The sequence below is a fragment of the Garra rufa genome, chromosome 8, assembly GCF_049309525.1.
Source record: "Garra rufa chromosome 8, GarRuf1.0, whole genome shotgun sequence".
In the NCBI taxonomy this organism is placed as follows: Eukaryota; Metazoa; Chordata; class Actinopteri; order Cypriniformes; family Cyprinidae; genus Garra; species Garra rufa.
This window is the reverse complement of record NC_133368.1, coordinates 15,947,538-15,971,967: the sequence shown is the minus strand read 5'-3', so window position 1 is coordinate 15,971,967 and position 24,430 is coordinate 15,947,538. Positions and strand designations below refer to the sequence as shown.

At 34.5% G+C, this 24,430-nt stretch overlaps 1 protein-coding gene across 1 annotated transcript in view; it reads right to left on the bottom strand.

Annotated features, from left to right (window-relative positions):
- The window catches only part of atf2 (activating transcription factor 2), a 44,065-nt gene that overhangs the window by 2,016 nt on the left and 17,619 nt on the right, over nt 1-24,430 (bottom strand). Inside the window, exons 9-11 of the mRNA XM_073845319.1 lie at nt 19,594-19,761; nt 15,981-16,187; nt 11,388-11,493 (exon numbers count right to left, since the gene is read on the bottom strand). Of these exons, the coding sequence (XP_073701420.1) occupies nt 11,388-11,493; nt 15,981-16,187; nt 19,594-19,761 (481 nt within the window). The remainder of the gene's footprint in view (nt 1-11,387; nt 11,494-15,980; nt 16,188-19,593; nt 19,762-24,430) is intronic.

Here is a 24,430-nt window from a genome sequence, read left to right as displayed (position 1 = left end):
CGCTCATCTTGTCTAGCTCTGCGTGTACTCTGTGTATTCCGGTTCAAGACAGTTAGGGTAGGTTGAAAAACTCCCATCTTATTTTCTCCTCCAACTTCAAAATCGCCCTGCATCGCTGTTTTACCTTTTTTGTAAAGGGTGTTTGATCTTCTTTGCATGTTCACTTTGTAAACACTGGGTCGGTGCTTCTGCAGCAATGTAGGGCGATTTTGAAGTTGGAGGAGAAAATAAGATGGGAGTTTTTTGACATACCCCAACTGTCTTTAACTGGAATACACAGAGTTCACGCAGAGCTAGACAAGATGAGCGTTTGAGGTTAAAAAGTATAAAAAGCGTACTTTTTTTTGAAAATAACCAGTCGTTTCACTAGATAAGACCCTTTTTCCTTGTCTGGGATCATTTAGAGCCCCTTGAAGCTGCATTTAAACTGGTTTTTCGAAATTCAAACTCGGGGCACCATGGAAGTCCATTATACGGAGAGAAATCCTGAAATGTTCTCCTCAAAAAACATCATTTCTTTACGCCTGAAGAAAGAAAGACATAAACATCTTGGATGACAAGGGGATGAGTACATTATCTGTAAATGTTTGTTCTGGAAGTGAACTATTCCTTTAACCTATTCAAACACAATGCATCGAAATGGCAACGGAAAAGTTTAAAATAGTACACTATTTGTATGCTGTACAAATATGCTGCAGGATAACTAAATATATTTGCCAAAATATGTAGTACACAACCAGTGCTAAAGAACACAATTCTGTCCGTTAAATTATGAAAAAATAAAATTATTAAACAAACAATAGTAATAACTATAAAAATGCAGTAAAAACAGTAATATTGTAATAATATATATATATATAAATATATTTTTTTTTCTTTTAAAGAGACATTTGTACACTACTGGTCAAAAGTCTGGAATAAAAAAAATACAATAAAATAAGCAATATTCGGAAATATTATTACAATTTAAAATAACTGTTTACCATTTGAACACATTTTAAAATGTCATTTATTCCTGAGATCCAAGGCTGAATTTCCAGGATCAGGTCACACAATCCTTCAGAAATTATTCTAATATGCTAATTTGCTATTTAAGGATCATTTCTCATTATTACCAGTGTTGAAAACTGTTGTGCTGCTAATTATTTTTGGGGAAACCCTTGCATTTGTACAGTATTCTTTAATGAACAGAATTGAAAATTCTAAAGAACTACATTTAATTGAAAGAAATCTTTTGTAAGATTATAAATGTCTTGACAGTCACTTTTGATCAGTTGAATGCATTTTTAAGATGTGTAGTCTTGCTAATTTGTGTGCCACTGTAATGACGTTAAATCAACTGGTAAACAGGCTTTTTAAATGTCTTTCAGCCATATGTGTGCAAACACAACTCACATCACGGCTTCAACACTAGTGTAATGTGCCGCTTGGACTTCCATATGAATAGAGTTGTAGAAAGCATCACATAAGGGCAATTTGGTATGCACAATAAACCGTAAAAATAAACTTAAGAGGTACCATGACTTCTCACGCATAGTTCTTAATTTTTCCTTCAAGACTGTGTTGCACAACTAATGGTAAATTAGTATTACAAGCAAGCAATCATTTGGTTTTATTGAACAAAACTGTTAAAATACATAATGTATTATAAACAATAGAGCTAACATACTTTACGCATTAAAACGAATGACTGCAGAGGATGTCAACGGCCGGACGATTGTTTTTACACTTTACCGTGCAATCTAATTCTTGTTTAATATTGACGAAACAACATTCAATTCAACATCCACTTAATCTTTCAAATTTGGCCATTTCTTTATGATAGAAAAGCTACAGCCGCTGTCATTTCTTGAAAATGTGGACATCAAAGTAGCTAAACTCTAAATGAGGGTTTAAACTTTTAGAAAGAAAGATATTGAGGTATTCACCTGTGTTGTTTGCGTAGGTTTCTAAATGATTTACCTTACAAATCTTATGAATTAGTGCACACTGCGTTCCCAGATGAACGTTATAATAAACCCAAACTCACAACAACATGCAGAGATGGAGTTTAAGATGCTCTACACATGTAAATGATAAGAGTTTGTGTGGAGCAGCATTTACTGTGAACGGTGCCGCTCTGAGATGCACGTACGTAACGTACACGCATGTAAATAAAGCGCACATATTACAACTGCATCGCATATATTTAATTGAGTATGTAAGTTCTTGAGTATGATGCTTTATTATGATTTTTAAAAGGCAATCAAGGATTTAAAAAAAAATACTCAAATAGAATCAAGGAATCAATGATCATACCAAAATACAAAGTAAATAAATAAAACTAGAAATTACAGAAAAAGCACAAACCAATTTACATAAAGTGCAATAGTTTGAGGTATTTATTAATTCAGGGTTCCTACACATTTCCATTTCAAAATGGCATACTTTTGCATGCATTAATTTCAGCTTTATATTTGCTATATAGTACAGTCATCTGCAAATATTTTTATTTTATATTTTTCGTTTTTTTTTTCATTGATTTTCTCTAAGTGACAACATGCAAAGCCCCTAAAAAATCATAGTAATAGTTAAATAACTTTTGCATGCCCTCGAGAAACTATTCACATGCACATGGGAATTTTTTGCACACTTCTGCATTACAATTTCTAGGTGTGATTAACCTATTTCTTTTATGCATTACTGCTATCTTACTGTAAATAAAATGAGTGCATGGATGCACATGAGATATAGTTGCTCATAATTTTGGCTTTTCTGATGGTAGTACCTTTAATATCAAGGCCTAATGTTCAATTTAACACATTCTCTGTAGCAGCAGAGAAGCCATGGCAAACAAAATAGGTTAATGGCATAAAATTTGCCAAGTTCAATGTTTTATAAAAAGACAAAAAGGGCTGATGGCACAATAGTTGAATCAGTGTGGATTATCCTATATGCTAAGTTTAATGCTTTCTTGTGCACACATCAAAGTCTGCACATTTTTTTTTATTTTTGCAAAGGTCCATGAGGCTATGTGATAGAGTGCTAAGAATATAGTGAAAAGAAACTCAAAATTCTTTTAACCTGCTTTGTTTTCATAATGAAAAAGTGCACCTTGAATTCATTCAGTCATATTGGACAATCACTAAAAACACTAAACAGCTGCCATGAAACCTCACTTCACAATAAATTTGTTTTCATTAAATTCGTAATTTTCTATTATATAAAAACTAAATTAGTTTACCATACTCTGGTTTCTTTTTTCCATACATTTCCAGACCTGTAAAATACTTAAATCAAATTCCATACTTTTCCAAACCCCCGTAGGAACCCAGACTACCACGGCAAGCCTACTGCTAATTCTTTTGGGATTGATAATTGTGTAGTAAAAACTGATAGTTTGCAACAAATGGCTTCAAAGTTGAAACTCTTCGAACTAAAGCTCTGTTAACATTCCTATTTTTGTCAATACCAGTTGCTCAGCTGGCACACGCCCCGAAAGCATGACGCCATCTTTGTTTTAGCCTCACCTGCCCTGTAATCACCACGTGACTGATGACTCTCGAGCAGTGGTGTTGACATCTACCATCAGGCACTAACTGTCTATGCTAAACAGCCAAATCTAACCCCCCGAGCGACGGCGTGAGACAGAAAGCTGGATTCCGACCCCGCGAACATCCAAAGTTCTCTCGCACCGGATGAGCTGCTGGCATGATTGCGATTAAAGACTTTCCCAGTCCAATGCTTTGTCTTTTATTAATCCCTGTGCTTGCTTTGTAACCTTTAATTAAAGTTACAATGTCATTTTAAACCAACATCATCAGGGTATATTAGAGGCTGTAGCGTGCGGCCAGACTCGCGCACCCCTCCCTACGATCCCCTCTCTTTCCTGCCAACTACTGCAGCGACAGATAATTACTGCACCTGATTTTAATGATACACACACAGGAGAGCGGCAGAGATGCGCGGTCCAAATGCCACCAGCTGTTCTGCAGTTGCATTGAATTAATTGGCTCCTGATGAAGAAGGGAATGAAAAAAGGCTCCGACTCGCACAGAAATGCAGACTACCATGATAATTAATATAGCTAATGAAGCAAGCACCGCTGAAATGGCACTAGGTAATTAATGCGGGGGTATTTGATTGTGGCCGCGGTTCGGAATTGACTGGGATCCGATCAACACACGGGGTTGCAAACGCCCTCGCCGGCGACATGCATGTAAGGTCGAGCTCGGAAATCAGAACTGGGTTTTCTTTAGGTTTCGGCTTCATTCTATAATTACTCCTAATGGTATTAAGCAGGAAAGAGGGTGATATATTATCATACACAGCATTGCATGCTCTAGAGACCGCTCTCCGCTCACCTCCTCTCGGATCATCTCCGTTGCGAGCAGATGGGCCTCGTGCAATGCCAAACGGAGGCACGGCCTGCCCTGTTTGCAGGGCAGCCTGGGTAATTTCCCCCCACCTGCTACGAGGGCAGAGAGATTAAGGCCAGAAACATACTTTACCTAAGTACGCAATCACAAATGAAAACGCTTTGCCAAGCAGGATCTCGTCCGCCATATTTTACACCTGTCCCAACAAGGTACAATGTGATTTTCATATATTTCAGGCCTAACAGACTGTAATGAAGCCAACAAGACGGGAGCGTTCAGGTGACCGAATGAAACCTCACACAGACGTCCGCACTTTTTCACCGTATTAAGACCGTTCTTTGACAGGTGATGACCATCTGCTGCTTCTCCGTCCTGCGATGAATGTGGCACAAACCGGCGTTGTTTACAAAGACGGAGCGATGCTCTTCCGCGAGACTCATTTGCACAGGTGACTAATATATGACCCCTCACGGTGTTGGGTGACATTGGCAGCATAAACAGGATTGAGGAATGGTTTCGATCATCTCCGTACCCTCCTCTACCTCGCAAAGACCTACCAGATGCCTGCAAATGAACCCGCTCCCTGACAACCCAATCTCAATCCCGCTCATAATATGCATGAGACCTGTCAGTCAAGCTGCTTAACAATGCCGGCGCATAATGAACTGCACGGCTGCAGCGGCGCATCCCAGTGGCGAAACGGCGCTTCTGTCAGGCTCTCCGCTATAATACACTCATTTTGGAAGCAATCATTGTCAATACAAGTCAGCCTTGGGTTACAAAATGAGCCAGACACTTGCACACACAAAGCCGGCGATGTATCGGATAAAGTTATGTGCAAAAAGTGCTTACGCACCAGAGAAGCGGCGTGGGCAGCCGTTAAGTTTTAGTGTCGCGGAAGTGCCTCCGGCAGACGCGCACATGCAATCGCTCCCACAACCGCTTCTCCGTCCCTGTGACAACAGCTAATTGATATGAAGTGGCTGCATATGGCAGTCAAGCCGCAGATCCGCACATTTCACAAGGTGTCATTAAAGCGTAACGGCCGAAGACGCGTGTGTAACAAAAGCGGCCCTTGGTTTCTCAATGCCTCTTTATCACTCATCTTAAAGAGGACGGCGCCACGTACAGCAGGGATCATTTTGTTAGCGAACATCGCTGTTGTGCAAATATATGAGTCCTTGGCGTTCTTCTGTAATAATGGGACGAGATGAATCTGTTATTTCACACTCAGGGCTAGTTCATATTCCACTTCTCAGTTCATCAAAAATCCAACAGAACACTCATTAGAAGTAACACTCATCTGTTATCTGTTACACACGCACACACAAACAAGAAAAACATTAACTTTACAACCCATTAAGCAGAGCTGGCAGTCTTGAGATGTTTGCTCATTTTCAAGGAAAGAAGAGAAAAGGCATTCAGTGAGATTAGATGTCAGATTGGATCACGTTGAGATTACGTTGTGAATGAAATCTCAGGCTCTTTTGACTTGGGTCTAGGGCTGTGATGATAAATCGATGTATCGGGATTCATGGATCAATTACGAATGCATCGCGATACTCTGTGAAAACGATTCTGAGCTTAGTTTTTAACAGCAGATAGCACTCTAATTTTGTTAATCGCAGACTCAAATGCTCACAAAGAAGAGCGCTGAAAAGTAGGACTGTTTGATTCAGAAAATTTTGGAATCGAGTCCGATTCTGATTCCTGGTTCTGGAATGAATAAGATTTAATTCTAAGAATCGATTCCCTCACTTGTTTTTGGTTCTTTTTCGATTCTTGTTTTTGTAGATTGGAGAAACCTAATTTCGCAATGACTACAGGATATAAAAGTCTTAGAAAGTAGCCTTATCATAATATGATGCTTTAGTTGTAAAAAAAAAACTATGATACATTTCTGTATTTGAAATTGTAATTTTATCCTCATTGCCCATGAAATTAGCCATAGCCCACAGCGCAGCAGTGAAGATCCGTTTATTGCATGAATGGAACAAGACATGAAGTGTCTAAAATACATTTTGAAGTTTAATAGTAAACTTTGTTTAATAGTATTTTTTTATTATTTAATTTGTTTATTAATATTTATTAATATTTTATTTAAAAAACAAACAAACAAACAGGCAAGGCAAGGAAATATTTTGTTTAAAAGATGCTCTTGAGTGTATGTTACTTGTAAATAAAAAGTAACGTTTGAAAACAATTCATTTTGTGTTTGCAGGTCTATGGTAACAGCAAACCAGAAATCACAATATCTGCTGAGGTTTTAAGTCATTCATAGTGTTTTAAAGTCTAAGTGTTTGCAACTTACTTGACATAGTTTTTTTTTTAGCCTGATTTAGATTTAATTTGGATGACAGACAAATATCTATTACCTGTTTTAGTATGATCATTACATATATAAATGATTTTAAAACATATATTAATAATATAATAATAATAATTAAAAAAAGGCATTTCTCTAGGGAAATGTTATATCGCAAGAAATATCGTTATCGCAATATTCAACAACAATATCGCATATCGCATGTTTTCCCAATGTCGTGCAGCCCTACTATACACTGCAACAAAATAACCAGAACATTAACAACACTGATATAAGATCTTGTGGTTTATCTGTCAATCAGATGTGCTCTCAGTCACTGATCTGTGCTCTTCACATTTTCTTTCAGAATTATCATTGGCTGATAGTAAGGTTAAAAAAACAGCATTTTATTTAAGATGGAAAAGGACCAAGACCACTGTAAAATAATAATTGAATCGTTTTTTTGAACTGGTTCATTAAACATTCCAAAAAGAATCTTTTCGTAGAAACAACTTCTAGACTTCTAATATCTATTAACGAGCAAGAGTAGAATTAATGGGTTTTTCTCAAATGGAAGGCTGAATCCTCAACCTCAGGCAAGCTCAGCACAGACTCGTTTTCATTCAGTTTATTTTCGTGAATCAACGATCAGCGACGTTTGATGACGTAGCAGTGAAGATATGCAGCCTTCGTAGGATGAAGCCTTCGGTTTAAAGGTCCCATATTGTACATATTTCTGGAGGTTTATTTTAGTTGTTGATGTCCTTAAGAATATATATCTGCGGTATAAGTGCCAAAATCCATCTCAATATATTTTTACAGCTCCTTTTTTAGGAGCTCTGTCAAGAACAGGTCGATTTTGGCCCATCTAATTAATATTCATGAGCCTCTCTTCTGATTGGCCTGTTGTTTTCTGAGTGACGCACAGCCAGGCCAACCACAGTTAACTACGGTCATGTATGCTTTAGCCGAGCCCAGAGCCATAGAGAGAGCCTAGCCTGCTGATACTCAACAGGATTTTATTAATGTTTTTTCTTTTTCAAACACCGAATGCAGTAAGCTACGTAACTGTTGCTTTAGTAAAGCCCCTTTCACAATGCGCGCTGATTCCGGAAAATTACGGGAACGAGCGCTGTGTGAACAAAAGCCAGAACCAAATGCCATTAAGGCAGTGTTGTAGTGATGATGCACTTTACCCTGCGACTCTTCACGACGGAAAAAAATATGTGCAAGTGGAATGAAGCAACGATCAGGCAGCCCCTCACTATCAGCGCTGAAAATCAGGTTAGTTTCAGTTTAGTGAAATGTATGCGTCGCATTACATCTCACATCCAAATGTCACGTGTTTACGGGTTGTGTGTAAAGCACGCACAGATTCCGAAAACAACTGTGAATGAACCTAATTGAGCAATTCCGGAACAAATCGTGGGACACATTATCCGTGTATTTTCCGGAATGGCTGTGTGAAAGAGGCTGAAGTTGACGTGCCACTGGTCTCTTACATTAACGTTGTTCGGAAGCCTGTGTAATGATGTAGCTTGACATCTATCGACTGAATAGGGTTTTCTCCACTTGTTTTCGTGTTGTTGTTGCTTAGCAATGTTATGGACGCGAAGTTGTCGAGGTTTCACAAAAGGAGGGTGGGACAGTGGTTGCTGCTCTGGGTGGTGACTGAAGGCGGTGACTGAGTAGATCGGACGTCATATTTTTACGGAAGTTACAGGGGCTTGTGAAAAGGAACGGCTACTTTATTCAGGCTGTGTGCAGTTTGCTGTGGACTGACTGTTTTGAAACTTATATGGTAGTTACATAACCCCTAGACCTCAGTTATCATGAAAAAAGCCAGGAAATTTCGATTTTGACAATATGGGACCTTTAAGAGGCACCCATAGATAAGTTTTGTTGAGCTGAAAATGGCTCTGAATGAGGAGTCGATTCCCCTTGATGGGATCAATTCCAACCTTTGGAATTGACTCTTGATTCCCAACGCCTCAGATTCAATTCTTCTTGGAATTGATTCCCAGCCCTGTTGAGGAGTTCTTGTGTGTTCGGCTGAGTCATGTAATTGCACCTTGGCTAAGAATGCTTTTATGACACAAGAGTAATGTAAACACAGCCCAACCTTTTCAAACTTCATGAATGATTATTTTAGGGTCAAGAATGTGTAAGGAATTAGAAGCAAACAGAGTACAGCTGTTTCTAAAGCATGCAGTGCCATCTGCTGTTAAAATCTAAACTTACAATCGATTCAGAGAGAGTCGTGATGCATTCGAAAAATCTTAGAATCGATACAGAATCATTTCTAGATTCGCGATGCATCGATTTATATTCCCAGCCCTATTTGGGTTAGTAAACAACCACCTAGAACAGTCTTTTTAACCCTGTTTTTGAAGACACAGCAACAGTAGACACTTTGCATGTCACACTTACCCTACCCATCCATGTCTGGTCTTGGAGTCTCTATAGTGAGTTGAATCAGGTTTGTTTGGGAAAAGGGTTGGGAAACACTGCCATAGTATACTAGTAGTGGTAAATTTACACTTTTTTTTACTAGTAAGTAAGTGTTATTTTGGATACAGTAACTGCTAGACTCATTCATTGATTTATCAAATTGACTTAAACCAGTAACAAGTTCATGAATCTTTTTGAACAAAAGGTTCATTAAAGGATTACTGCACTTTCCTGATAATTTACTCACCCCCATGTCATCCAAGATACCCATGTCTTTTTTCTTCAGTCGCAAAGTAATTATGTTTTTTGAGGAGAACATTCCAGGATTTTTCTCTATGTAGTGGATGGTGCTCAACAGACTCAAGGTTAAAAATGCAGTCTCAATGCAGCTTCAAGGAAGTGCATAGAGTATGCATGCACATCACAGCGCTAGACAAGAAAAGCATTTAAAGTATATAAATTGTAATTTTTTTAGAAAATGACCAATTGTTTCACTAGATAAGACCCTTATTCCTCAGTTGGGATCGTGTAGAGCCCTTTGAAGCTGCACTGAAACTGCAGTTTTAACCTTCAATCCATTGATCCCCATTGAAGTCAACTATATGGTGAAAAATCCTGAAATCTTTTCCTCAACAAACTTAATTTCTTTGCAACTGAAGAAAGAAAGATATGAACATCTTGGATTTTTATTATATTCTGCATAAAATGTACAATTATTATTAAAAAACAAATACCAATACATATCAAATTTGATAAGTGATCGCCCGGATTTACACCTACCTATATTGTATTTATAAGAAGCCTTGACTGGCAAATTTGCTTTATGTATTTCCCTGGCTTTGAAATCAGGCACATATTAATGTTATTAAACATGATTATAGGCCACATGCCAATATCCATGGATCATTGGTTCTTTGGTAAGATGTAAGGAACACAATCGAGTCCATCTGCCATTTAAACTGATAATCATTCATTTTATTCATATTTTCAGTTTCCACTATTAAATCTAAACATGCAGCAGGCTCTTTTGCCACTCAGTCCGGCCAAGTGAGCCATGCTCCAGTGGTAAAGTGACGTCAATGCATACCCGTTATAATATTTGAAGATACTGGACTGAATAAATTCACATTCATCACGTTTTTTTAAAAAAATGTTAAATGTTAATGTTAAAATTTGAGTATCAAAATATGATACAACAAGATTTTGAAGACCATTTGTAATGATCTTCCAACAATCATTGTACTGCATTATAATAACATTTGCAACAAATTGCATATTTTTGCTCAGTTTAGGCCTCTAAATAAAAACGATGTGCTTTTTCTCCTCTAGTATGAGCTCCATATTCTTACTATATCATAGAATATGAACTACACTGAAAAAAATGCTTGTTTCTAGCCAAAATAACTACACATTCTTAAATTAAGAAGAATATTCTATTCTAAAAAAAAAAAAAAAAACAAGTCAGTGAGTTTTTGCTTAGAACAAGCAAAATAATCTGCCAATGGGGTAAGAAAAAAAAGTCTTATTTCAAACAGAAAAAAATATTATTTTTCTTACCCCATTGGCATTATTATTTCACTTGTTTCAAGCAAAAACTCACTTAATTTTGACTTGGTTTTTTCTGAAAACAAGACAATACTTTTTACTTGTCTAGAAAATCCTTTTTGATTTACGAATTTTTCGATTTTTCACTGGAAACAAGACAAAAAAATCAAAGTAAGAAAAGCATTTTCGCAGTTTGCAAAAACCTGATGTATCAAATATGATACTCAAAACTGTTCCATTTCAAAAATGTAGACTTTTCTCAGCACTGATAATCAGAAAAATCTAAATTTTTGAAATGAAAGTATCATATTTGTTACATTTTTAATTCTTGTCAGCCATCTTTTAATTTAATCTTAGTCTTTTAAATAAGACTTAGTTTTAGTCCTGTGTCAAATGTACTTTTTAGATCTTGGCCTGTTTTGTTTTGTCAAGTTTTAGTCGACTAAATGTCTGAGCGTTTAGCCAATGAAAACTCATGCTGTATAATGGTTAAACTGATAAAAATGATTATTTTGCTCAAAATTATAATTATGTGTGAAAATATGTAAGGTTTTACAGGGTTAAGAGTGTCGAATCATGACATTTTTCAATAACTAAAAATGCATTTCATGGCTCTTGTGATTCATAAGTGCTAAATCGAACAGTGAGAGCACTGTAGTCTGATGACGAAGCAAACGGATATGTCTGCCAGCGCTAATGTGCTGTGGTTTGGTGATGAGGTCACTCACGGTGGTATCCTGATTTCTTCTGCAGGAGCGTCACGGGACAGTCTTTATGAGCCAGTAATAGCTGCTTCAGCTGGGCCACCTCGCTACGCAGAAGAGTCACCTCATTCTGGACAGAGAGAGAAAGCAGCACGTTAGCCGTCGAGATGAGCAGACTAGTGAGGAATCAACAGAGAGAGATCATTAGCTCTTCTTCATTTAAGCTTTTTTGGGACACAATTATAGCTGCTTAATGGCAGAGTCCCAGGAGAGAGAAACACAGAGAGAGCGCTCCCCTCCGTCAGCGAAACACTGTCGCCCATTCTGGTGAGATTTACTCTCGTCTGCCGTTAGGACTCCCATGGGGCTGTGCTGTTCTGCATGCGCTAAAGACAGGCTGTTTAACAGCGAAGGTGACTTTAACAGGATTAACAGAGAGCTGAACGGGTGTGAAACAAGGGCACAAAGCTGCAGATTTAAAAGCTAAGCTCTGTTCCTCAGAAACACGGCCGACATTTAGCGTAGCAGTCTAAAAGCGTGCCAGCTTATTCCGTTCCATCTGTTTTATCTTGGCAGTGCTGGTGCGCTGTGCAGAGGAGAAGCAGATTTAAACACAGCTGCTAAAACACTATGGCAATGTTCACCACAAACTGCCATCTTCCATTACGACCACAAAGCCGGCCTCCCTCCCTCCGTCTCTTCTTTCTGTATTCCACATCACACCAAAATGCACCCAAGACTCCAATATTTAGTCATTCAGCATGAGCTCAGCTTGACCACAGGCTATTATTATTAGTTACTGGAAACTAACTCATAAGGCTCAGGGGCTGTTAAATGTCCTCAAACAAGACGGGAGAACTGGTGTAGGTGTCGATATCTCCAGAGCAGTGTGGCCAATGCTCGATAGATTTATATTAACGGTAATAAATAGTAATCAGCCTAGCTTTCTGAAACGTCATTCTGTGGTCAAAACTACAGCTTAAATAGTTATTTCAGGCAAATGATTACTTAGTTTCATGTCTCTCTGTACATTTTTCCTCTCATATAATAAGCAATTTAATGTCAGTGTTATATGTCAGTTTATATATCAGGTGAGAAGTATATTATAAGCAGGATAATGCAGTTGAAAAGTAATAACCATGAAATAAACCTTGACAAGCAACACAACCCTGATTAACAAATGTCAGAGTTCACACAGTTGTTTAATAGAAATTGAGACTTTTATTCAGGAAGGATGCATTAAACTGATCAGGAGTGACAGTTAAAATGTTTTGTTTTTTATTTTATTTTTACAGCTTCCACAAAAATATTAAGCAGTTTTCAACACTGACAGCAATCAGAAATGCTTCTTGAGCAGCAAATCATCATATTAGAAGGATTTCTGAAGGATCATGTGACACTGAAGACTGGAGTAGTGATGATGAAGAAAATTCAGCTTTGATCACAGAAATAATAATATTTCACAATTTTACTGTTTTTATCACATTTCTGATCAAATTAATGCAAATGCACGAGATGTATGTTTTATAAGACTGAACATAAGAGACTGAAATGGTCGTATACGTAAAATTAAAACTGTTTAAAGTAAGTCTTATCTAATATATCTTAAAAAAAAAAACTAACTAACAAACAAAACAATCTCTGTGTTTATGAGAGTTTTGTACATCTGGGGTGTTTTGATTACTATTAGTATAACCACAATTTTACTACAAATTCCACGGATAAGCTATGGTTAGTACAGCAAAATCTTTTTTTTGTAGTAAGTATTTGTAGTAAAACCATGTTTAATTTTCATAAAGGGACACTACCAGTCAAAAGTTTTTGAACACATTTTTACAGTTTTTTTTAAGTTTCTTTTGCTCACCAAGCCTGCATTTATTTCATACAAAATATAGCAAAAGCAGTAATATTTTGAAATATTATTTCAATTTAAAATAGCTGTTTTCTATTTGAATATATTTTTAAAAATGTAATTTATTCTGGTGATCAAAGCTAAATTTTCAGCATCATTACAAGGATGCTTTAAATTGATAATTAAGAATTTATAATGTTACAGAAGATTTCGGATAAATGCGGTTCTTTTGAACTGTCTGTTCATCAAAGAAACCTGAAAAAATTCTACTCTGCTGTTTTTAACAAAATAATAAATGTTTTTTGAGCAGCAAATCAGAACACTAGAATGATTTCTGAAGGATCATGTGACACCGAAGACTGGAGTAATGATGCTAAAAATTCAGCTTTGACCACAGGAATAAATCACATTTAGAAACATATTCAAATAGAAAACTGTTATTTAAACATTTGACTCTTTTTGCTGCACTTTGGATTTAATAAATGCAGGCTTGTTGAGCAGAGGAGACTTCGCAGTAGTAAGAGCGTCTACGGTAAAAACACACAAAAAAAAATGTGTTGAGAAAAAAATTGTCTGCAATCACTGACAGCATTCGAAAAAAAAAGACGGTAGGTAATTTGCTCTGGAATTTTTTCAGAGGTTGTGTGAGGAAAAAAAAACAGACTTGGCAGATTCGGACGGGATTAAAATACAAAGCACAATTGTGAAACACAAATTTCTTTAATGACCCCCTGGAAAACTAGTTCCATCCGAATAGAGCTTAATAGGCCAAAATAATCATCTGTGTCTAGATATCAGACAAACAAAGAAAGGAAGAACAGTTTCACTGCAAAAATGCTTTTCTTACTCATATTTTTTGTCTTGTTTCCAGCCAAAATATAGAAAAAAATTTAAATCAAGAAGGATTTTCTTGACAAGTAAAAATTATTAAAACAAGTACGTTTTTGCTTCGAACAAGCAAAATAATCTGCCAATGGGGTAAGCAAAAAAATCTTATTTCAAACAGAAAACAAAATTATTTTTCTTACCCCATTGGCAGATTATTTTGCTTACACACAAAAAAAGTAAAAATTATTCTCTTGTTGTCAGAAAAAAAAACAAGTTAAAATTAAGGACATTTTTGCTTAAAACAAGCAAAATATTCTGCCAATGGGGTAAAAAAAATCTTGTATTCTGTTTAAAATGTTTTTTTTTTTGATTACTTAGATTTTTTTGTCTTGTTTCCAGCCAAAATATCCAAACAATTCAAACAGAGAACAAGATTTTTTTTCTTACCCCATTGGCAGATTAGTTTGCTTGTTTCAAGAAAAAAACGCACTTAATTTTGACTTGTTTTTTTCTGAAAACAAGACAATCATTTTTGCTTATGTCATGTTATTATGACTACATTGCAAAAAATGCTTTTCTTACTTAGATTTTTGTCTTGTTTCCAGCTAAAATATTGAACAATTCTTAAATCAAGAAGGATTTTCTAAGTAAAAATTATTGTCAACAACAACAACAAGAAAAAGCAAGTTAAAATTAAATGCGTTTTTGCTTGAAACAAGCAAAATAATCTGCCAATGGGGTAAGAAAAATCATCATGTTTTCTGTTCGAAATAAGAATCCAAATACAAGAAAATAATTTTTACTCGACTTCTTGATTTAAGAATTTTTAGATATTTTGATAGGAAGCAAAACAAAAAATCGAAGTAAGAAAAGCATTTTTTGCAGTGTAGTGAACTTTCAATGACATCTAAGCTGACATATGGCTTCAGGTACAGCCTCCCATTTCGCCTCTCAACACAACAAAAAAAAAAAAACATCAAACGAAATGTCTAAAATGTGACGAATCTCAGCCGTCCCTTGTGCTGTTTTCAGAGAGATGGCGAAGCGGTAAGATCAGGCCCGTTCAGGCCATTAAAGTGTTTAATGTTTTCACAGACCGGCTGCATCCATAAAGACAGCACAGGGGGGATGTTTGGCTCGAGTGTTGCCGCGCGCTGGTCGGCAAACCCTGACACCTCGTTAAAAAGCCAGTTAAGGATGATGTTAACGTAATTGAGCATCATTAGAGCTCTACGCTCCGATCAGCTGGGCCAACGGGGCAGAGAGGGACAATTACACCAGCCCATCAGCGCTGATAAATGCGCTCGTATTAAACACCTTCTCTCGGATGAAACATACTGTCACGCTCGTTTTCAGAGTCCCAAACATTCTGTTCTACACCCAACACCCTTCTTCAGTTCTCCATCTGTTTCATGTTAGTTTATTCCTTCGCATAACCCACAAATTAATCGCCCTTCCCCCACCCCTTCGCCAAACCATTGCGCTTTGTTGAAACGGACAAATAAAGAAGACAGCGCGCAAATAAACAGTGGCACATCTCATTAAATTGTCTGGAACGTGCCGGCGCCGAGCCGCACTCTCCGTTATCAGCGGAGACAACGGTTACGTGAACTGTTTCGAACTTGTCAGTGGCGGATCCTAATTGCCTGCTACAAAACGGGGGTTGAGAAAGAGACGGCTTTCCCTGAGAGAGTTCCAGGGCAGCTCGCGAACGCTCCGACAGAACAGACGACACGCTTGTGTGCCGATGACATCTGGAGGAAACGTCTTTATTGACAGGGCCATATCGATGCAGGAGACTCGAACAATCACGCCGTGGCTGTCATGCAAACACACTTCTTAATTTACATTAATGACTTCATCACCATCTTTGTCTGGCTCTCCGACGCACACGGAAATACACTCAAAGACCGTCTGATGTGTGTGTGTGTGTGTACCTGTAGCTGTCCGTTCATGGAGCTCAAGTCGTCCGCTTTCTTCTCCAGATTCTGCACCCAGACTTTTCTCTTTTGCCTGCAGCGAGACGCAGCCGCTCTGTTCCTTTCCAGAAATTTTCGTCTTTTCTCATCTGGGTCCTCGCTGGTGGTTCTTCGCCGCCGCCCACCTGTACTGGTTGTGTGCTGGGCTGGAGGGGCGGGAGACACCTGCACAGGCCGACAATCAAACACAAATCAATTAAGACCTTTTTAGTAAGACCTTGCCAAACAATAAGGTAGAAAGCATACCTGCATTAGGTATCATGACCTTTCAATGAACAACAACTCTTTAAAAGTTCATTTAAAATCGTAAAAATATAACACTACCACATAAAAGATGAGAGCGTTGTTTTAAAATAAAAAAAATACATTTTTATTCAGGAAGGATGCATTAAATTGATCAAATAAGACTATTATTAATATTACTATTAGTATATACTTTAACTATTATCTTAATATTAAATATTAAGATTTTAGCATTAATAATAATAATAATAAACATTTCTTAAGCAGCTAATGAGCATATTAGAATGATTTCTGAAGGATCATGTGACACTGAAGCCTGGAGTAATGATGCTAAAAATTCAGATTAGATGTCACAGGAATAAATTAAATTGTAAAATATATTCATATTTTAAACAGAATACAAATAGAAAAATGTTATTTTAAATTGTAATAATATTTCGAAATGTATCACTACTGTATTTGTGATCAAATAAATGCACTTTCGATGAACTTTTTGAACCCCAAACTTTAGAATGGCAGTGTACTACTCTTCACTGTTAATTCATATTGGCTCATAATACATTAACAAACTGTTGAAAATATATAATATACATAAAAATAATGGAGAAGTTCACTACCAGAACAAAAACATACAGATAATGTACTCACCACCTTGTCATCCAAGATGTTTGTGTCTTTCTTTCTTCAGTCGTAAAAAAATAGTTTTTTGAGGAAAGAATTTCAGGATTTCTCTCCATATAGTGGACTTCTATGGTGCCCCCGAGTTTGAACTTCTAAAATGCAGCTTAAATGCAGCTTCAAACGATCCCAAATGCGGTTGTAAATGATCCAAGACGAGGAAAAAGGTCTTATCTAGTGAAATTATCAGCTATTTTGTTTTAAAAATTACAATGTATATACACTACCGGTCAAAAGTTTGGGGTCAGTAAGAGTTGTAATGTTTTTAAAGAAAGTCTCTTATGCTCATCAGTGCTGCATTTATTTAATAAAAAATATAGAAAAAAAAATTTATATTGCCAAATGTTATTACAATATAAAAAAACGGTTTCTATTGTAATATACTTTCAAATTTAATTTATTCCTGTGATGCAAAGCTGAATTTTCATATGCCATTACTTCAGTCTTAAGTGTCACATGATCCTTCAGAAATCATTCTAATACACTGATTTATTATTAGAATGATCTATATTGGATTATATATTGCAACAGTTGCCTTGCAAAGTATTTATTTAGAAATTGTGATATTTTTTCAGGATTCTTTGATGAATAAAAAGCTCAAAAGAACAGCACTTATTCAAAATAGAAATATTTTTAACAAATGTAAGTATTTGCTATCACTTTTTATCAATTTAACACACCCTTGGTGAATAAAAGTATTGATTTCTTTAAAATAAAAAAAAAGAAGAAGAAGAAAAATGTACTGACCCCAAACTTTCGACCAGTAGTGTACTTTTTAACCTCAAGCGCTCATCTTGTCTTGCTCTGTCTGAACTCTGTTTTTTTGGTTCAAAAATCATTTCAAAATCTTTCCAAATCTAAAAAAAAGTACCGACCCTGTGTTTGCAAATTGAACATAAACGTAAAACAGTGATTTTGAAGTTGAGGGAGAAAATGAGATGGAAGTTTTTCAACGTACCCTGTCTTGAACTGGATAAAAACTTCAAGCAGAGCAAGACAAGACAAGCATTTGAGGTTAAAAAGTACAGAAATTGTAATAACATTTTCTTAAAAACGGTCGTTTCGCTAGATAAGACCCTTCTTCCTCGGCTGGGATTGTTTAGAGCCCTATGAAGCTGCATTTCAACTGCATTTTGGAAGTTTAAACTCGGGGGCACCATAGAAGTCCACTATATGGAGAGAAATCCTGAAATGTTTTCCTCAAAACACACAATTTCTTTACGACTGAAGAAAGAAAGACATGAACATCTTCGATGACAAGGAGGTGAGTACATTATCTGTCAATTTTGTGTTCTGGAAGTGAACTTCTCCTTTAACATTAATTGTTAACCTGTTGTTCACTGTTAGTTAAATGATACCTAATTACTCCTGGGATTATTAACATTTATATTGATTATTTAGCAGAAGCTTTATCCAAAGCAACTCATAAAGCAATCAAAACAACAAAAGAGCAACAATATGTTAGTGCTGCGAGTTAGTTAGTTTAACCCAGTACACGTAGCAAAGGCTGAAGTAGATAGAATAGAAAAAAAATAGAGAATAGAGAATGCTAATGTTAGAGGGTTACACTTTTTTTTTTTAATAAAATAAAGAAAACAAGTAGAGAGAACAGAAAAAGAATAGAGAACGCTAGTGTTACAGGGTCATTTTTATAATAAATAAAAAGAAATCAAGTAGAGAGAACAGAAAAGGAATAGAGAGTCTACCAGTCAAAAGTTTTAAACAGTAAGATTTGTAATGTTTTAATCTCTTTTCTGCTTACCAAGCGTGCATTTATTTGATTCAAAGTATGGCAAAAACAGTAAAATTGTTGGAATGGAAATATTTGTACTTTTTAAAATAACTGTTTCCTCTTTAAATACATTTTAAAACGTCATTTATTCCTGTGATTTCAAAGCTGAATTTTCAGCATCATTACTCCAGTCACATTCTAATATTCTGATTTGCTGCTCAAAAAACATTTATTATTATTAATAAGTAGAAAACAGCGAAGTAGAATTTTTTTCAGGTCCCTTTGATGAATAGAAAGTTCAGAAGAACAGCATTTATCAGAAATAGAAAGCTTTTGTAACATTATAAACGATCAATTTTCATTTTGATCAATGTAAAGCATCCTCGCTAAATAAAAGTATTAATTTCTATAATTTCTTTCCCAAAATAAGTACAAGTAAAAGTTACAAAATCTTTTTATTTCAGATAAATGATATTTGGATCTTTCTATTCATCAAAGAATCCTGACAAAATGTACTGAACTGTTTTGAGTACTACTACTACTAATAATAATAATAAATGTTTCTTGAATAGCAAATTAGTATATTACAATGATTTCTGAAGAATCATGTGACACTCAAGACTAAAGTAATGATGCTGAAAATTCAGCTTTGATCACATAAATAAATTATTAACATATTCAAATAGAAAGCAATTATCTTAAATAGTAAAACTATTTTACAATATTACTGCTCTTGCTGTACTTTGGATCAAATAAATGCAGGCTTGATGCGCAGAAGAGACTTCTTTAAAAAAATTACAAATTTACTGTTCAAAAACTTTTGACTTGTAGTGTATAATAAAAGAAAACAAGTAGATTAGAATAGAAATTGAATAGAGTTTGCAAATCACAGAGGAAAACACTCAAGTCAGTACATACAGGCGTTTCAGTAGTGGATGTAGCCGGCTGCTGTAGCGATTTTGGGCGTGGCTCCTCGGCTGGAGGCGGGGCCGGAGGCGGAGTCTCACTGGCCGAGCTGCTCTGGATGTCACCTGCATCACCATTGGTTACCTGAGGGAGCTGCTGACTGAGGGCCGCCTTCAGCTTCTGCAGGTGAGAGATCAGCTGAGTTCAAAACACTGTCATCTTCTCTTGCTTTGTGTTTAATTTCACATTTACCCACTGTAAATGTCACTTTCAAAGCACCGAACTGTGGTTGGCCATGTTAAGTTTCAGCCAGAGAGCCCTTCCTGTCTAACTGGCCACAATAAGATGCAGTGTTGCGATACACAACAGACTTTACGCCGATAGTCAAAAACCTGCCTATTCGCATGGCGTTTAACCATAAAACCTCGCTCTCTTCAGCATTTTTGTCTATACTTCCAGCATAACTGCAGTGAAATGAGGAAAACATGGTGCGATCTCTCTCTCTCTCTCTGGGATCATGAGGCTAAACTACATTAGAGAGAGGCGAGAACTGAAGATTAGAATAATTAACTTCTGCGGAAAACCAGAGGCAAGGATTAAAACAACATATTCATCACAGCTTTAAACAGATGCTTCCCTCAGAGCTCTTCCACAGGAGTAAGAGCTGTCGTAGCTAATTCCCTATTCCCTGGAGATGCCTGTGATTTTCTCTTGTCAGGGAAATCTGCCTTTCCCTGGCGTACTGTAGCATAGAGACCTCAGCGCCGAGAGCCTTTCTCTTCAATTTGATCAACCCCCAATAAAGTTTAAAAATATTTTTTTTCAGCAATTTGAAGATATTCAATATAAATCTTAAAATCTCTAAATCTCTCTAAAACTCTCTATTCTAATTCTATTCTTAAAAAAACACTTGCCCTTTAAGACTTATATATTTACTCACTGCTTGTTTTCTTAAAAAAAAACCTAACACCAGCTTCTGTGTTCTTTTTGTATTCTTTCTATTTTTCTCTCTCTCTTTATTTATTATACAATAAGAAAAGCAAAAAAGGCCTTTCAACACTAGCTTGCTTTTTCTTTTTTCTGTTTTCTTTTTATTATATAGTAAAAAAACAAAAACAAAACTTTGCTACGTGTACTGTCCTCTTTTGTAAGTTGCTTTGGATAAAAGCATCTGCTAAATGTCTAAATGTAAATATAAATACATTTCGATATTTATGCATTTGCTCTGAATAGCCACTACACTAATGTTGATTAAAAAAAGTTTTAAAAAACGTTAAAATGACTTATCTTATAAATGTAATATTTTACAAAAAAATTTAATTTAATACAAAAAATGTAATAAAATTAATTTGTAATGCAAATTATATACTTTTGTTAACTGTTGTACAGATGGAAGCTTTAAGTATTGTATTGTCTTGCTTTTTTATTGTATGTACAAAAAACTAGAATATTTTTAAATAAATATAAAAAAATAATTTTTACAATTATTTTCACCAAAACATACAGGAATTTCAGTACAGTGAACATTTAAGCAATAATGTAGATAAATCTATAAATTAAATTAATTTATAATACATTTATTGTATGTATTGCATATTCAAAAAACTAGAATCTTTTTAAATAAATATAAATTTAAAAAATAATAATTTTTACAATTTCTTTCAACAAAACACATGGTAACACTTTACAATAAGGTTCATTAGTTAACATTAGTTAACCACATTAGTTAACATGAACTAATATTTAACTGAACTTATACATAATTTATTAATCTTTGTTAATGTTAATTTCAACATTTGCTAATGCATTATTAAAAATCTTGTTAACATTAGTTAATGCAGTGTGAACATGAACAAACAATGAATAACTGTATTTTCGTTAACTAACATTAATAAAGATTTGTAAATATAGCAACAAATGTATTGCTCATGGTTAGTTCATGTTAGTTAATACATTAACTAATGTTTAACTAATGAACCTTATTGTAAAGTGTTACCAAACATATTTACAAAAACATTTTAAAAATCCCACAGGGTGCAGTGAACAATTAAGCAATAATGTAGATAAATCGATAAATTAAATTCATGTATATACTTGTTTACTGTTGTTTAGGTGAAAGCTTCAAGCATTGCATTGTCTCGCTTTTTATTGTATGTATTGTACAAAAAAAGCTTATTTTTAAATAAATGTGAAAAAAAAATTTTTTTTACAATTATTTTCACCAAAACACGTTTACAAAAACATTTTAAAAACTTTAGTGCAGTGAACATAAGCTATATATGTATATAAATCGATAAATCAAGTTCATTTATAATACAAATTATATTTTTGTTAACTGTTGTTTAGATGGAAGCTTTTCGTTTTTTTTTTCCTTGCTTTTTAATTGTTTGTATTGTACATAAAAAATATTTTAAAATAAATACAAATTTAAAAAATTTAATTTTCACAATTGTTTTCACAAAAACATATTTACAAAAACAATTTAAAAACCATACAGGGACTTCAGTGCAGTGAACATTTAAGCAATTATGTAGATAAATCAATAAATTAAATTCATTTATATACTTTTGTTAATCGTTTAGGTGGAAGTTTTAAGCATTGCATTGTCTTGCTTTTTTACTGTATGTATTGTACATAAAAAAAAGATTAGTTTTAAATATATATAAATTTGTAAAACATTTAATTTTTACAATTATTTTCACCAAAACATATTTACAAAAACATTTTAAAAACTTCAGTGCAGTGAACATTTAAGCTATAATGTATTCAAATTAATAAGTTAAATTCATTTATAATACAAATTATATTTTTTGTTAACTGTTGTTTAGATGGAAGCTTTAAGTATTGTATGTTCTTGATTTTTAATTTTTATGTATTGAACGAAAAAAAAAACTATATATTTTAAAATAAATATAAATTTAAAGAATATAATTTTTACAATTATTTTTTTACCAAAACATATTTGAACATGAACATTTAAGCAATAAGGTAGATAAATCGATAAATTAAATTCTTTTACAATACAAACTATATACTTTTCTTAACTGTTGTTTAAAACTGTTGTGGAAGCTTTAAGTATTGTATTGTCTTGCTTTTTTATTGTGCATATTGTCCATAAAAAAAACTTGAATGTTTTTAAATAAATATACATTTTTACAATAAAAAAAAAAGATAAATTAACTTACATTTTGTATTACGCAACAACAACAACAACAACAAATAATACATTTATAATATAAATTATATACTTTTGGTAAAATGAACTGTTGTTTAGGTGGACACTTTAATTCTTGTAATGTTTTGCCTAATTATTATATATATATTTTATATTGTGCAAAAAAACGTAGAATATTTTTGAATAAATCTAAATGAAAAAAATGTCAATAAGCAGTATTGTAGATGCATCGATAACTACATTTTATATTTTGCAAAAATAAAAAAACTAAAATATTTTAAAATATATATAATACAATTAAAAATAATTTGTACAATTACTTTCACCAAAACATATTACTAAAAACATTTTAGAAACCACACAGTGACTTCAGAGCGTGAACACTTGAGAAACAATGTAGATAAATTGATAAATTCACTTACATTTTTTATGTTATATACACACATATATATATATATAATATATATATATATATATATATATATTTATTTATTTTTTTACAATTATTTTCAATAGAACATTTTAGAAACCACACAGGGACTTCAGTGCTGTGAACATTTGAGTAATAATGCAGATACATTGATAGATTCACTTAAATATAAATATGTAAATTTATTTTTTACACTAAATCACTATTATTTTATTTAAAATTTTATGCTCACTAAAACTTTTTCTTTTTTTTCAATAAAACAACTTTGAATCAGTTTTTATATTACAGTTATATTTGCTGTTTTAATTTTAATTTTGGTTTAAGTTTTAGTAATTTTTTTTTTGTGTGTTTTTGTCCGTTTTAGTAGTTTTCATTTGTGTCTACAGTTATGGATTTTTCTTTCTGTTTTACTTATATTAGTACATAAAGTTAAATTCAACTAAAATAAGAACTGCAGCCTTGGCAACTAGCTAAAATAATTTTTAGATTTTATTTTATGTCAGTTAACGTGAAACACCAGTCTTCAGACTGACAGAAGTTTTATATATATATATAATATATATATATATATATATATATATATATTTTTTTTTTTTTTTTAATCTCCATATATCATTTCTTCTAAGCTGACTTGGTTTTTTTTTTTAGAAACCCTTTGTAGGGACCCATGATGTGGCCCGAAAGCAGTCAAGCGCGCGAGTTAACAAACGCCCCCACAGCAGGTAAGGTGTGTAACCATGGCCACAGGGACGGAGGATGCATTCATTTTCATGAGAAAACAAGAAAAGGACATTATTTTAACAGCCGTCCTCGGCAGACCAATCTATCTAGCAAATTAGTTTATAGCGCAATACCCTTCCCGAACTCCACGTATCTACATGACTAGAAAGAAATTATTCACGTGGAACAAGTCACGCAAAGGCTGAGCGGAAGAGCGAAAGAGAAAGAGAGAGAGAGAGAGAGAGAGAGAAACAGAGGGACTGTGAACGATGTGTGCGGGGCCAGTCAGATTCATATTTCATATCTGCCATCGGAGCCCCATCAGAGCAGTAGCCCTCCATCTCGAGGGTTTTATTCAACCATCTGCTCCTTTATTACTTATCTTTATTTTGCAACTAATTAACAGCATAATCTTCTAAATTCAGCAAGTTAATTATCATTATTGTGGTCTTTGCAGCATCATCAGTCCTTGTAAAGTGCCGTGTCTGTGTGGCAGGGGAGCGAGCGAGAGAGCGCAAGAGAGA